This window comes from Rousettus aegyptiacus, unplaced genomic scaffold (assembly GCF_014176215.1).
Source record: "Rousettus aegyptiacus isolate mRouAeg1 unplaced genomic scaffold, mRouAeg1.p scaffold_m13_p_10, whole genome shotgun sequence".
In the NCBI taxonomy this organism is placed as follows: Eukaryota; Metazoa; Chordata; class Mammalia; order Chiroptera; family Pteropodidae; genus Rousettus; species Rousettus aegyptiacus.
Window position 1 is genome coordinate 3,139,445 of NW_023416285.1, and position 15,632 is coordinate 3,155,076.

The 15,632-nt window shown below is 51.7% G+C and overlaps 1 protein-coding gene across 1 annotated transcript in view; it reads left to right on the forward strand.

Moving 5' to 3' along the window:
* Positions 1-12,349, forward strand: part of LOC107519011 — a 31,321-nt gene extending 18,972 nt beyond the window's left edge. The window contains exons 4-6 of the mRNA XM_036227347.1: positions 7,845-7,950; positions 9,204-9,440; positions 9,650-12,349. Of these exons, the coding sequence (XP_036083240.1) occupies positions 7,845-7,950; positions 9,204-9,440; positions 9,650-9,830 (524 nt within the window). The 3' untranslated portion in view covers positions 9,831-12,349. The remainder of the gene's footprint in view (positions 1-7,844; positions 7,951-9,203; positions 9,441-9,649) is intronic.
* The last annotated feature ends 3,283 nt before the right edge of the window (positions 12,350-15,632 follow it).

Here is a 15,632-nt window from a genome sequence, read left to right on the forward strand (position 1 = left end):
AGAAAATAGAAGCCGTTAAGACGAAAATGTCAAAATCCATAAGTACGAAATCTCAGTTGCTCTTGTGGTCCAGGTCCTTCGTGTATCCCCATGGATAAGTTTCCCTGCAGTATTCAAAATCATCATCAATGCACAATTTTATACACCGCTTTTTCATCTGATCTCATCAGATAGGCACTTTCCTCATCCTAACAGTTTTCATGATGCTCACTTTTCAAGGTTCTCTAGAACACAAACATCTCTTGAGCCCTGTTACTGAACATTCGAGTGGCTTCCTTTTTTTTTTTTTGTGATAATAAACAATGTCATGGTTATCATTCTGTATAAATTTTTATCTTCACAGAAGACTATTTCTTGGAGATTGATTCTCAGAGACGGCACCACTGTCTCCGAGGGAACACACATTTTTAAAGCCATTGATGCCTATCGCTGATTCAGAAATTCAAACTCATGATCAAAGTTATTAAAGACGGACAAAGCAGTGAGAAAGCCCCGTGGCCCGCCTTCTCTGCCCCGGCGGCCTGTGGGTTTGGACATTCCATCTGTGGACGATTTATCGCCTTATTTCTATATAGGATCAATATGCCCAGAGCCCCAGTGTAATGAGACTCAGAGAGGTCTTGACTCATGCACGAATCCATCAGTTAGACCGTGAAAGCGAAAATGGCCACGATGAATCTTGATATTGAAACACAGATTAGGGCGTTTGGGGGTGGCGGGGGCGGGAAGCCTTTTATGTTTATCTACATTTTCTGTATCCCGTATGATTAGGGAGCTCATGGAAACCGAAGAGCACTTCATCTGTTTTGCAGCGTAGGCCTTTTCCACATTCCACACGATCACACTGACCCCCGACCACCTTTACTCAAAATTTATTTCGAGAATAATCACAGCGTGTGCACCACTGTGCCAGGTGCTGGAGGCCTGGCCGCAGGGGACACGGTTCGTCTTCGAGGAGCTGTAATCTGGCGTCTCTGTTGTCTGCTCTGAGCTCTGCCCCCCTCACACTCGCCTGTGCGGTGGGCATCACGTCCCTCGTTGTACGGAAGGGGAAGCCGAGAGAGAGAGCTGGGTTAAGTAATGTGCCCAAAGTCACAGAGGGAGCAAGTTAGGAAGCCGGTGCCCTTCGGCATTGGGTCTCTTTATTAAAAGACAGGCATGATTCCTTGAAAGCGACTTGGAGAAGTTGCTTAAAACGCTTTGTACACTCACCGGCTTGTTTTATTTGTAAAGTCTTATCTACCGCAGGTGTAAATTATTCTGCTTATTCCAGTTTTCCTCTGTCACTCTTTCATTCATTCATTCATTCATTCATTCATTCATTCCTTCTCTCATGCATCTACTTGGCCTGTGAGAGCTGTGTTTACACCACAGAAATTGGCAAACACTAAAAATCGAGACTGTTTTTTTTTTTTTTCCTGAGAGCCAGTCGTGGGCCTTCACCAGCGCGCCCCTGCACTGCGCCCCGTCCCCCCGCCAGGGCCAGGGCCTGAGAGCATCGCCAGCCGCCCCTTCATCTTCTCACCTGCGGACTCGGATCTGGCTGCTCTGGGCGGGGGAGGCAGGCGGAGCTGGGCCTTTCTCCACGGTCTGCCACCTGAGGAAAGCCCAGGGCAGCCGGGGCCCTTGGACCCAGGCTCAGGGTGTCTAAAGAGAGGCCCATCTCTGTGAGTGGGCCCTGTACTGGGGTTTGAAATGTGCGTAGAATAGCCCTTCGGTGGCTTCACACACATTTTAGCAACTCTCCTTTAACTCCATTCATGGGTGAATTTCTGTGATGTAACAATTTATCATAAGAAAAATTATTTCTTATTTATCCACTGTTTCTAGCACAAAGCTCCTAAAACCCTTGGAATTTCCCAAGTGTGGAGAGTGATAAAGAGGCCTTTTGTTCTGTTAAGGACATGGCTTTTGGAAAGCCTCTGGGGAAAACTATGGGAGTGGGCTGGTTTCCAGGGGAACCGACCAAGTGATTAGAGGATTGAAACTTTCTGTCTCACCCCAGAGCTCCGGAGTTCAATGGCGAGTGACCAATGATTTAACCGATCATGTCTATGAAATCAAACCTCCACAAAATCCCAAAAGGATGAGTTTGGTTGGTGAACCAGAATGCGTCCTCACGCTGAGAGGGTGGCGTACCCCAGACTCCATGGGGACATAAGCTCCTGTGCTCAGGACCCTTCTGGAACCTCACCCCATGTGCCTCGTTATCTATACCCTTCACAACACCCTACATGATCAGCTGGTACACGTAAGTAAGTGTTTCTGAGTTCTGTGAGCCCCCCTAGCAAATTAGTTGAACTTAAAGAGGGGGTCACAGGAGCCTTCGATTGATAGCCTGCCACTTAGAAGCACAGGTAGCAACCTGGATTTGTGACTGGCATCTGAAGTGGGGGCCATCTTGGGGCGAGCCCGTCCACTGTGGCATCTGACACCAGCTCCAGGCAGGTGGTGTCAAAATTGAGTTAAATGGAAGGACGCCGGGTCAGTATCCACGGAGAATTGGAGAATCAGTTGGTGGTGTTGGAAAAAACACACGTCGGAATTCTCTAGCTGTCGAAGCTGTCTAGTCGAACAGGCTCTCCTGGCACAGGTGGTGAGCTCCTCGTGAGAAGACACATCCAATAAGAATCTGAGAAACTCCATTCCAGATGCTTGAGGGAGGAGGCTTTGAGAAGGGCCGGAAAACCCTGCAAGTTGGGAAGGTGTCCGGGGAGAAGAAGCCCGTCAGCTCTGGGGGAACATTTACTAGAGAAATAGGGACACTGTACAGCTTTCAAGTTCAATAGGGAGGCACGTGCGCGCGCACACACACACACACACACACACACGAATGTGAGCACCGAGAGAAGAGACTTCAGCTTATTTTCCCCTGACACCAAAGAGCTTCTGTCTCAGCTCTGGGCACATGGAAGGTTCTGGATGAATGCTAGCAGAGAGAACACTGGTTGGAGAACGGGCGATCTGTGCCCAGCTCAGCCAATATCAAGCTAGGTGACTACCCTGCGGTCACTTTCTCTCTGAAGGTCTTGTTTCCTCAACTAATGATACGAGGACTTATTTTAGGTGACTTCTTGGGAAAAACTAATATTCTAATTAAAACATTGTGATTCACACCAAACCTGTTTATAGCCTAATGTAAATTGTAAACAGACAGTGCTGAAGATTTAAAAATTAGTGGCCAGATGGAGCAGATTGAGTTGATTCTTAAGTTTTGAAGGCTTTTGTTTAGGGAAAAAAGAGCATGGATTTTGCATTTGATTCCCTTTACCTGGGAAGATGCTGAGCTTCCCCTGAGGAAATAAGTTGGAACTGGATTGTGTTCAATTACAATCACATCCCGTCGGTCCAGGCGTGACCTCCCTGGTGGGCACCTGGCTTGGCCAGTTCGTGTGTGGTTTTCTGTGGGCCCTAGAGTCTGACCAGTCTTCTCCTTTAGAACCCCAGCGGCACCACTTACCAGCTGTGGGGCCTTGGGGGCCTTTGTCTCTAAGCCTCCATGTCCTCTGTAAATGCAGAACCCGTGAACACGCATCACGGGGACCTGTGAGGATTCAGTGTGACAACACCTGTCAAGGGCTCAGGGCAGTGGCTGGCGCGTAGTAGGCATGGTCCAGAGTTGCTGTCAGTGTAACCTTTGGAATATCGGGTTTTGCCTTGGCTTTTCCTCCATCTGGAGCACTGGGTCCCTGGGGGCAGATGCTCCTATATACCCCTCCCCCAACTCCCCAGACTCTCTTCCTCACGGTCCTGATTGCCCTGCGGAGGCTGCTTGCCCCTTTGTCCTGTCCTGCAAGCTCCCCAGAGCACAGACTCTCTGCATTTGCACAAATCCCCAGCACTCTGTCTGGTGCTCAGCGGGCGGCAGGGAGCCGGGCACCTGCTTAGCTGATTCTGATGAGAGACGCACGAAAAGGGAGACTATTTCTGGCCCAGGAACTGCTCCTGGTGCTGTGTCGTTGGAACGGAAACTCTAAACACCACGAAGGGAATGAAACTGAGGAGCGCGCCCACCGCACGTGCCTGCCGGGCCCGGAGCCCTTGCCAGCCTTGCTCACGCCTTCACTCCACCCCTAGACACCGAGCACCACTTGCGTGACCGAGGCGAGCGTGCGCAGCGTGCAAGGGGTCACGTGGCTGCTGTGTGAGGTGGCAGGGCTTGGGTTTTAAGGGACGAAGTGGGGGACGTGGTGGGGCTAGGCATTGCGGGTCCCGAAGCTTTCGCTAAGGAGCTTGGGTTCGTCCTCAGAGCAGAGACGGGCGGGCGGGGGGGGGGGGTGGCGGGGAGGGAAGCAAGGGAGTGGCGAGAGCCGCTTGCTAGTAAACCTGGCCGCTGTGCGGAGAGTGGACTGCGGTGGGCCAGGCCGGAAGCCGGGAGCCTGGTCGGAAGGCTGTCCCGGAGGTCCGGGGACGAGATGGTGGTGGTCCGGGCGGGGGAACGGCACAGCAGAGCCCATAGGAAGACAGCAGCGGATGCCAGTTCTGTACTTTCTAGGGGTTTTTAATCTGCGAATTAGGTCAGGTCGGCACTGCTTTGATTTACAGAGAAGAGTGAGAGACAGGGCAGCGACAAAGCGATCTCGCCACCTCTGTACACCTGCAGGATGTGCGTGACCCCGGGGTTAAGCAAACGGTGTCAAGGACGGTCGCGTCTGCATTGGGCCCCCCTGTCGGAGCATGCTGCCTCGCGCGGGAGCTCTCGTCTTCACGAAGGTCTGGCTCTAAGTAGGGCATAGACTAGCGTCCCCATTTTTGCCCTCGTTTTCTGATGCCCAAGGGTCTCCCCCCTCCCCGTCCTGTGATTCTCCACCATCATCTGCTCAAACACTCGCTTCCCCCACCGGACTGTGAAGCGAGGCTGCAGCCTCGTCCTCTCCAGCTCCCTGGGGCGTGCGAATGCCCGCCGTGGTTTTACGGAACCGTCGAGTCACGGCTTGGGAAGGACCTTAGGCTCCACTGGCTACGTATTCCCCCACATGCAGAAGTCTTCCCCCCACCCAGTACCCCTATATCTGCAGGCGGCGAGCTCATTGCTTCCTCCAGGACGTCGTCATGATGTCTCAGTAGGGTGCCCTTCATGGCTTCTGTCTGACTTTCCACAGCCACTGGTTCTCTGCGAAGCCAGCGTCTCATTCCGTGTGACATTGCAGTTTACCTGTCTGTTTCACTTCCTTGAGGACAGAGTGCCCCAGTTTACCTGTCTGTTTCACTTCCTTGAGGACAGAGTGCCCATGTGTTCTTCATCTCGGCATTCCCCCATAGCCCCGAACGCGGAGCGTAGCATGTGGTAGGTACTTGATGGTGAGCAAATGAATGAATGAATGGACAAACGAATGGATGGATGAGTGAGTGAATGAGTGAATAGCTAGCTCTCATTGTGAGAAAGTTCTCCTTTGCCTTCAGCGGCTATCCGCCAATTTCTGATCTGAAGTCCCCTTGTGGACTCCACACGGCTCACATTCTCCTCTTCCTCACTAGCTTCTCACATGGTGGAGCCACAGGCGTCTGCTTCCTGTTCAACCATCCCAACCTGTTCCCGCCAAGCCTGTTCTCACCTTAAGTCTTGTGCATGCCTGCTGCTTCTGCCTAGGACACTTGGCTCCCATTTCTTTCTGTGGCTGAATTTTTCATGCCACTTGAGTCTTAGCTCAAATGTCACCGCCTCAAAAAGGCCATTGCTAAATACTTGATCTAGATTAACCTTACCCTTATCTTTTAACTTTTTATCTTTGCTCAATCCTGGATGATTTCTTCAGATCTGTCTTCCAGTTCACTCAGTCTCTCTTCATCTGTATCTTATCTCCTGCTTAGCCTGTCTTTTGAGGTCTTATATCAGTTACTCCATTGTTCATTTGCATAACATATATGTAAACATTGTAACCATTCTTATGTTAAAGTCATTTTTAGAACCCCTGTTACACGTCATCCCTTCATGGCATTTTCTCCTATTTACTGTCTCTGCTGATCATCTCTCAGGAGTTGAATATATTTGTATTGTAATAATATTTGAGACTTACCCTCTGTGAGTGACCTACATGGGTTATAGAAGTGAGCCTACTGTATTCACTAATTCTGAAAGCGTTGTCACATTAACTTCTTGATGAATGCATAAAAGGACTGGGGCACCAGCCTCATGCATGATTTAGGCAAGGGATGATGATTTGTTGTGTTTGGTATCACTCACCTGATTCTAGCAGAAAAAAAAAAATGTACTTTTTTGCTTTGTTCTCAGACTGAAGCATCCCCCAACCAGCAGAACTCAATGCCAGGTACTTAGCGCATGACCTTAAGGCATAAGAATTACCCAGATTAACTCACAAGCATTGAATTCATTGAAAGTACAGATTTCTGAGATTCACTTCCTGGATACGAATTCCATAAATCTGGACTTGAGCCCAGGAATCTTAATTCTTAAGCTCTCCAAGTGATTTTGATGTGTAGTGAAGTTTGGGTACCAACAGTCCTATAGGTTTTGATGATTAAAATTAGATTTATTTTTTGTCTTGTTTATTTTCTTCTAGTCAAAGGATTGAAAGCAGCTTATAAGATACATGTAAATACATTTTTGAGAATCAGACTTAAAAAACACCTACACAACGTTGGGGGTACAATGGGTGATGTCGTGGTTGGCACTCTCGCCAGCATCCTTATGAATGTTGCTGTGAGCTGTGCATGCCATTATTATCCATCTCTGGAGAGGCTCAGCATCACTCCAAAGCCAACGTGGTGAAATCAGTCATGAGGGCAGCCGTGCAGCTGACAAAGGATGCCGCTCTCTGTCAGGGTTTTATGTGTCTGGGGTCCCCATCTGTAAGCCGACAGAGTGCTCAAATACATTTATTGACCTGGCAGAACCCATAAGGGCTCCTCGGGGCACACCAGTCTGCTTGGCTAAGCCCCTCCCAGCCCACTCTCTCTCACCCCTCTTGGCTTTTGCCCAAGCTGTTCCCTCCGGCCAGAAAACTCTTCTCCAGGACTCCACTCAAACATCACCGTCTCCAGGCGGTCCTCCTCCTCTGCTGCCTTCATTTTCTTCCTTCATGTTGTTCTTCGTTAATTGACCCCCGACCCTGTCCTGGCTCTGCTCTGGAGACCCTCACTCCCCTCCAGCCCAGCATCTGCTACACCGCATACCTTCCCAGCCTCGTCCCCCGCCGTGCCCCTTACTCCCCCACTCTCCCCACGCTGGCTTGTGCCCTGGCCCCCTCTCTGCAGGACCTTTGCGCAGGCCGCCTGCATTCACTGGTTAGCCGCTCCCCCCACACGCTCCTGCTGTCTCCCACCTCGATTGTTCCTTCCTGGGCCCCGCAGTTGTCTCCCGCGGCCCTCCTTTCCAGTTACACCTGAGACATAACGTTTAAATCGTGATTCCTAGGTTACCGTCTGTCTCCTTCAGCATCCCTGGCATATAGGAGGTGCCCACTTCTGATTTGTTGAGCGGATGAATGAAGGCAGCCCTGAGAGCCTCAATCACGTTCTTCGGGTCAGTTATCCTTAAACATCCTTTGGGCACTGGTCCTCTGAGAGCCTCACGAAAGTTAGAAACCCTCTCTGCACAAATACACACGAACGCTTCCTCACTTAAAATTCCCATACTATTTCAGAGTTCAAAAACGCCCCCAATAAAGAGGATGTTGTCTACTAATTCCAAACAAAGATTCTTTTCTAGAGAGAGCAGCTGACGAACTGGACCCGGCTCTCACGATTTAAGCCCGCCGCATTTAGCGGTGAAAGCGGGCCTCCCAGCGTCCCGAAGGCTTGTGCGTCTGGACGGTTCCGTGCGGATGCCACACCGTTTGGCACGTGCCTCTCAAGGACTCATCTCCCTGACTGTGCCGTTGCAGGGAAGACAACGGCGCAGAGGCGGGCACATCGAATATTCGCGTCTCTCCCAAAAAACCAGCCAAGCCCCTGCAGGAGGCCCTGTGATTTGCGATCCCATCCGGGGAGGTGAGTTACAAGCCAAACGACCCTCTTCCGGTTTTAAGTCATTCGTAGGAACGTCTCTAACACCAAGCAGATGACCAGAGAGATGGCTGCGGACCCTCGGAAGCCCATAGGCGTGGCCCCGGGGTGGCGGAAGGAACCGCGGCTGGAGTCCCAAGACCCTGACAGGCTCGGCCACGCCTCGGCTGTGCCGCCTTGCGGATCATTTGCCTTCTTGGACGTCCACTTCTTCATCCGTTTGGGGGTCCTGGCGCCTACCTGACAGTTTTGTTCTGACGGCCAAACGAGCTAATGGCTGCCGAATGTGCTTCCCACATGCCAGGGATCGTTGTCGTTCGTGAAGTGCGAGTCCCTCTTCCCCGTTTCACGTGACCGACGGTCGCTGGGGAGCCCGTCCTGCCGGAAGGACCCGTTGCCGTTATGGTCCTTGTAGCTGCCCCCCGAGGTGGCTGGCATGGGGCAAGGCGGGACAGTGGTTTAAGAGAGCCTCAGCAGGGATCTTGCTATTGTAGAGACCCGGTCTGTCCCTTGAGACAGAGCTCAGAGCATCCCTAGTCCACAGCGTGGACACAAGCAGCCCTCGGCCCAGATCAGGCTCACAAATGTGTCTCGCCCGGCTTACTGTGTTAAAAAAAAAAAATTGTGCTAAAATACACACAACATCAAATTTACCATCTTAACTATTTTTAAATGCCCCGAACTGTGGCATTAAGAGGCTGGGGTGCAAACCAGGATCACTGGGCTGGAGTCGGGCTCTGCAAACTTCTCAGCTCCGCGGTCATGGGGAAGCCACACCCCCTCCTCGGTTTACTCACCTGGTAAACAGGGCAATAAAATACCTGGCTGAACACCTGCCCTGGGCATTAACGGATATGCCGGCCGGAAAGCATGTGCAGGCTTCCGTGTTGTGCGCATGCTTTATCCACGTCACCCACGCATATCTGCTGTGCACCTACTGTGTGCCATTATGAACAAGGTCTGTCTGGTGCGGATCCGGAAAAGGACCGCAGGCTGCGGGAGGGAACTGCCTGTCAGATGGCTGTCCTGCGCGCTCCTAGAGTGTGATCAGCAGCAGCCGGCAAGTTGGCATGGCAACGTCCCCCGCGCACTGCCAGGCAGCGTTCTTAAAATAGGTTCGCCAGAGGTGTGGCGGCTGCGAGACCCTTACAGGCAGCGTGGTCCCCTGGCTCTCAGACCAAGGAGGGCTGCCCACCAGCTGTGTGCCTGAAGGGGTCAAGCCACTGCCCTTTCCCTAGCAGGCCGGGGGCGCGGTCACGGGAAGCAGATCCGGAAGCGTCCGTCGTCAGAACCGCAGACTTTATCTGTGAAGAACGCGCGCGACCCTTCCCCGTTTCCCCGGTGGGGAAGGCGAAGCCCAGAGAGGTTAAGCGGCACAGGCAGCCACGCTGTCTCTCGACGGCAGGTGTGCCTGAATCCGGTCCTGACGTCGTTCACCGAGGCTTCTGCCGCTGTGCCGGATGCACGGTCCTCAGGTTTGGAATTCTAGATCTGGGCCTGACGAGATTCATCTTCTACTGGGTTACAATCCATATGGCGTCACTTAGCAACAGGAATTAGAGAGAGAAATTCTTTCCCTGCCCACATGTTCCCCTGGGAAGCCCCGAACCCCAAGATACTTCGGGGACTCGCTCAGCTCTTGGCATGGCTGAGGTCACTGTGACTTCCATCCGTCCCTCCACAGCCTCCCCGATTCTAGCTTCCCAGCGAGAAATTCAAGCAGCCAAGCTGACCGAAAGTGTACGGATCGCTTTGCAACGAGATCACTGTGCGAGTTTGCTGACCCGTCATTGCAGAGGAGCGGGAAGCCACACCCTTTAAAAGATGCCTTCCTGTCTTACTACGTGTGTCACTCAGCAATCTAAACTCCGAGACCTTCAGGCTGGAGGGCTCCCGTTGACAGATTCACAGCTCTTGTTCAGTTCCAGGGTGAAATCCCAGCTCTGGTAATGCGAAACTTTTTGAGAATCAGTCAACTTCTGAGAAGAGGGTGCTAGACATTTCTGACATATTTTAGACAGTCGACTTTTTTTTTTTCTCTATTCACACAGCACCTTGCAGTTGGGAGGGGCTCTGGGCTGGGAGCTGGGGAGACGGCTGGGAGTTGGGGCGAGGGCGGGCGTGTAGCATGGTCCCTCCCCCGCTCCGGCCCATTTGTAGGACGTAAAGATTGCATTCCATGGCCTGGAATGATCGATCATTCTTTGCCCTGGCTTCACACTGCACTCACCTGCAGAGGTTTTTAAAACACCAAAGCCAGACTCTTCTCCAGGTGCCTTAAATCCGGTTGTCTCGGGTGGGGCCCCGGCAAGCCCCCCGGGGATCTGATGGGCACCCAGGGTGAGGACCGTCAGGCTGTCGGCTCACAGGCCCTCCGAGCTCTCCCAGCCCATGTTCGCTGAAATCCCAGGTGCCACTGTGGTTCCTTCCATGTCAGACTCTTACATAATTTTGTCCCTCACTGGGAAAGAGATGCATGTTCAGAAGTGACAGAAGGCAACTTCTCATCTTTGGAATATTTTTGGCCGTGAGTCAGCTTTGTGACCTCGCCTTGAGAGGCCCTTTTAAGCAGTGAGTGCATAGCACACTGCAGGACTCAGCCCCTCTGTGCCAGACCCTGGATGCTGAGCTCGCAGTGGCTCGTGGTGGCTCGTGGTGGCCGATCTCGGCACAGCGGCATGAAAGTTCAGGCAATACAGTCGGGAGGTGCAATGGGCACACGAAGCGGATCTCTTGGGCACAGTTTCATGCACCCTGCAATCTTTCAGAAATAGATACTCTTAAGTTCACTGCAACACATAAAGGTACCAGCATGTAAGCACATAGAAGCAGACCTCTGTTCAGCATTTGCACACACGGCCAACTGTGTTCCTACCTGGCTTCGAAAGAAATTCTTTGGAAATTCTCTGGGTGCCGTCAGGAGGTGGAGAAGGAAGGAGAAATACCTGGGTTTCTTAATGTATTTAGTCCTTTTTCATGTCTTATGAGAATTTCTAGAAAAAGATTTTGTCTGCCGTGGACCTAACACTGCTTTTAAGAAGTCGATAGGCTTAGGTTGGAAGGATTGGGCTTTCTTTATCCTGTTTGATTTTCTCTAAATCCTAGTCCGGTTTCTGCAAGCACAGCTCCCCTCCAAATATGACTTCTGCATCCTTGGCATAAATGTGTCACACAGAGTCGTGGGAAGAGTAAGGTGAGAAGTGTCACCATCCAAATAAGGTTTGTTCCAATACCATTTTTTTTTTCTAATCTTTGAAAAACATCATCAGGCTGTGCTCAAAGGTAGACTGATGACACCTTGAAATGATGGTAGCATGAGGGAGGAGCAAGGCAAACGAATGGCATTGTTAAACATGGCCGAGAACTTGACATAAATGGCATCAATATTTTCTTTTTAAAGTAATATGATACGATGTTTGTAAATGCGTCATTAATACCTATGCAGCAATGTTACAGCTATTAACCATCAGACTTTTCACTGGGATAAGGGCAATTGATGCCTCTAAGAGATCGGAGAAAGAGTTATGGGCCAGATACGTGGTTTGAACCATGACCCTGCCGCCCACGGGGCGTGCTGGCCGGGGCAGCGTACTTAGCTTTCCTAGTCTCGGCGTCCTACGCGGAAGTGGCTGGGGAGGTGTGGGCGTTAAGGAGGTAGCACGAGTTTCCCAAAGCACCCGGCACATATTAGTGCTCCGTGGTGGCGGGAACCTTCCCTTACCTCTTTGGAAATGCCCGGATGCATTTCAGTGCAATGGTGGAGGGCAGGGAGGGGGGAGGGGCGAGTGCCACCAACCTGAGCTGGGCGACTTCAGATGATCTCCCAGAGTTCAGGTTTGCACAACCAGCTTTGGATGGCGAGGCGGGGAAGGGACTCGGGTGTCGCTGGCAAAGGCGATGGATGAGTCTCGCGAGCTCGCTTTGACGGAACCCCCCTGGTCTCCTCACTCTTCCGGGCTGAAGTCGGGGCAGACGCCGTAAAAACCGTGAAGCGCAGACATCAGTCTGGAAAGTGCGTGTGTGCCCGCTGGGTCCCAAATGCACAATAACCCGGCTCCTTGTAATTGCATGAATCTAAAAGGACTCTGAGATCACACATCTCCATTAATAAACACCGGAGGCAGAAGGTTTGCAGTCCAGGTTCTGCCCCTCCGCCCAGGAGTGCTGGTTCACAGTGGGGTGGCCCGGCCGCCTGAGCAGACCCCCTTCCTTTTGAATGTTCTTCAGCAAGACCCTGCCTGGGGTGCTGAGCGGTGGCTGTCCCCTAACCCCTGCCTCCAGTCGGTCCTCGGAGATGCCCATTGGATTCCTGACCAGTGTTAGCTGGGCTCAATGCTCCTTCTGTGGTTTTGAGAGTATAACAATTATAACAATTGCTCAATTTTGTGTCTAAAATAGGCTAGCATTGTCTCTCGTCACCAATATGTATTTTTCTATGTTAGTGAAATGTATAATTTGTGTAATTTTGTACATTAAAATGTAGGTTTTTTCACAATTAAAGTTTTTTTCTCTTTTGAATGGTTAACTTATTGATAGTTTGTGGCAGGGTTTTATAGACTCTGACATGATACAAAAAGTCAGCAATTCCAAGACTCTTGATTTCTGGTGGGGAATAAATGATCTTCTCTGAACTCGAATCCACCGCACGAATAACAAAGCGATTTCCTTTATGGCACATTATATGCCTAGTAATAGTTTATTGTCATCACCATGGCAAATTTCTGTGAACTAGGGGCTTACACCTACATATATTTTTTACCTTACGGTTCTGGAGATTAGAAATGGGAAAGTGGTCTCACTGGGCTGAAATCAAGGCACTGGGAGGGCTGTGTTCCTTCTGGAGACTCTAGGGGAGGATTCGCTTCCTCACCTTTTCCAGCTTCTAGAAGCTGCTTACATCTTTGGCTCATGGTCTTTTCCTCTATTTGCGAAGCACAGCGCAGCATCTTCAAATCTCTCTCTGGTTTTGACACCTGCTCTTCTTGTCACATCTCCTCTGACTGACCCTCCTGCCTCCCTCTTTTGCTTAGAAGGACCCATGTGATGACATTCACGATTGTGGTCCCAGGGCTTGCATCTTAACCAGTGTCCTCAAGCCTCCCCCAAGAAGCCTGACCGAAGAGGCCCCAGTGGGAGAAAGGAGGTAAAGGAATGGACTGGTGTCGCCATCGGAGTCTAGATTTTTCAGTTAGAATCCTGAATCCGGCCCTATGGGCAACGTTAGGCAGCTCACCCTTCAGTAGTCATCCAGCGCGCATTCTGGGCACCTGCTGCGTCAGAGACTTTGTGTTACTCCTTGTGACGCTCTTCTGGGTAATCCCCACCTCAAGATCCTTCACTTTATCGGGTCTGCAAATTCCCTTTGGCCATGTAAGGCAACGTATACACAGGGTCTGGGGATTAGGAGGTGGACATCTTTGGGAAGGCGGCGTCATTCTGCCTGCCACAATTCCGTAAGAACTGATTTGGAGGCGGCAAATAAAAGCAGACATTTTAGGATCAAGCAGGCTTGGATCCAAACTGGATCTCTGCCATGCGCCGGCCCTGTAGGTTTAAGCAGCTCCTCTTACATCCAAAATGACAGTACCGATCCACGACTTGCCTCGCAGATTTGCTAAGAATATTATACCCCTAACGATAAACTATAATCCTCTTTCCCTCACTTCTGGAAAACATTCTTTTTACAACTGACATATTTTTAAAAATGCTTTGTATTGTTGTTTGCCTCGCATCGCCCCCAAAAGTAAGGCCCCGATGGGGACTATGCATCAGAGCCGAGGGGCCTCTCCTGCTGCTATCAGATGTGAGCCTCTCTGTTCTCTGGGGTCACCCTGGAAGTCGTCATGGTCTGGCAGGACGAGGGCCCAGCTCGTCCTTCACCAGATGCCACGCTTGAATTCACGTGGGAGCACGTCCTCCCTGGAGGGCTGAGAGCAGCAGCTGGAGGGCAGGGTGGGGAAGGTCATGGCCACGCTCTGGGCTGAGTGGGGTTCGCTCAGGGTTCCGGGGCTTCTTCCTCTGACGGCCTCTGTCAGACGCCGCACCCCCTGCCCCCCACCTCTCTGCAAGCTGGGGGCACGTTTTCCAGCTTCGTTTCCTGCCTCCCTTTCTCTGCTACGCCTGAGTCTCTGGCCTTGTGAGGAGGAGATGTTGTAGAAAGGACTCAGACAGACCTGAGTGGAGTCTCGGCCCGGTCACTTCTTGGCGGTTCACTGAGCAGTGGGTTTAAGGTTTGTCACCCTCTGCACTGCAGCCTGAGCACCTAGGCGGCTTGGGCTGCTCCTGGCGCCGCTGAAAGCAGAACGTGACGTGTAGACAGGAACAGTGTGTGCAGAGACCCTTCCGAGTGGCAGGCGCTCGATAAAAGCCAGAGCCCCTCCCTTCTGGGAGACAGTCAGGCTTCCCAGGGGAGGCTCACGGACACGGGCTAAGGTGAGGGCTCTGGGACTACGATTGTTAAGTGGCATCACTTACCTGCTGTGACCCTAAGCAAGTTACTCATCTCTCTGAGCCTTAGTTTTCTCATCTGTAAAATGAGGCTATAATAGTGCCTGCCTCAAAGTTTGCTGTGAGGCTTAAAGGAGTCATTACATGGGACGTGCCTGTGGCGGCCGTAGGCACGGTCAGCTCTCTCGCAAGTGGGAACTATTATCCTTTCTCGCTTCTGCATTAAGGCGACTTCTCCCTCCTCACATCACTCCGTCTTGGTTTCGACAAATGCCTCGCCCTTCCTCACAATAGAAAAAGTTTTCCTGGAAAGTAGTGAGGTCTCCATCGCCAGCAGAGTTTAAGCAAAGCCCGAGAGGGTTTCCTCAGGGTGCTGAGAGCAGATTCAGGTGTCCAGCAGGAGACTTGACCTCAAAAGTCCTGTTGAACTTAAGAGTCTTTGATTTTTCTACGGATTTAGTCACTACGAATATTTGCGGAGCTTTAGAAGGTGTCTGTGCGTTCTTCAACATGGAATTTCCTCGCCTGGAATGTGCTGGAAACAGCATTTCACAGGACAGAAGTTTCCACTGAAAAATTAAAAACACTTGCAATGCAACCCAGAGTGCTGCGAACCTCAAAAGGATCATCTGTGACAAATCCGTGCAGGGTGCCCAGGGACAAAAGGAAGGAGGCCAGGGTGGGGGATGGGGTGGGTAGCAGAGGGCGGATGGAGCTGGGGGTGGTGATATTCTCTGTGCTTATTAATGTTCAGCACTCTCTCCTCTACTATCATACATGCTCCTTGAGGGCGGGGACTTTGTAAGTGCTCATCTGTGTGTGCCCAGTACTACTTTGTGTCTCAAGCACAGAAAAGGGACCTGCTAAACGGCACCGTGCTGCGGGCCTGGCTGATCAGCGGTGCGAGCTGCGGCGTCAGGCAGCGGCTGCTCCTCTCCTCTCGGCTTCCCCACCGGCCCAGTGGGGAGCTGATAGCGCCTCCTTACCGCGCGGACCAGCCTGCTCCCGCGGGGAAAGACAGGAGACGCAGGGGGAAGGGTGTTCGCTGAGGCCATGGAGCCGAAATGCCCAGAGTCCTCGGTTCGTGGGTCCCATCAGTCACAGGAAGGAGAATGTGCGTCCTGCCGTCTGTCTGTCGTCTGTCTGGGCTGCGGGCACTGGTGCTGAAGGGACAGCTCCGGGGGGGAGGGGATGGGCGCAGCCCTAGGAGATGATGCTCC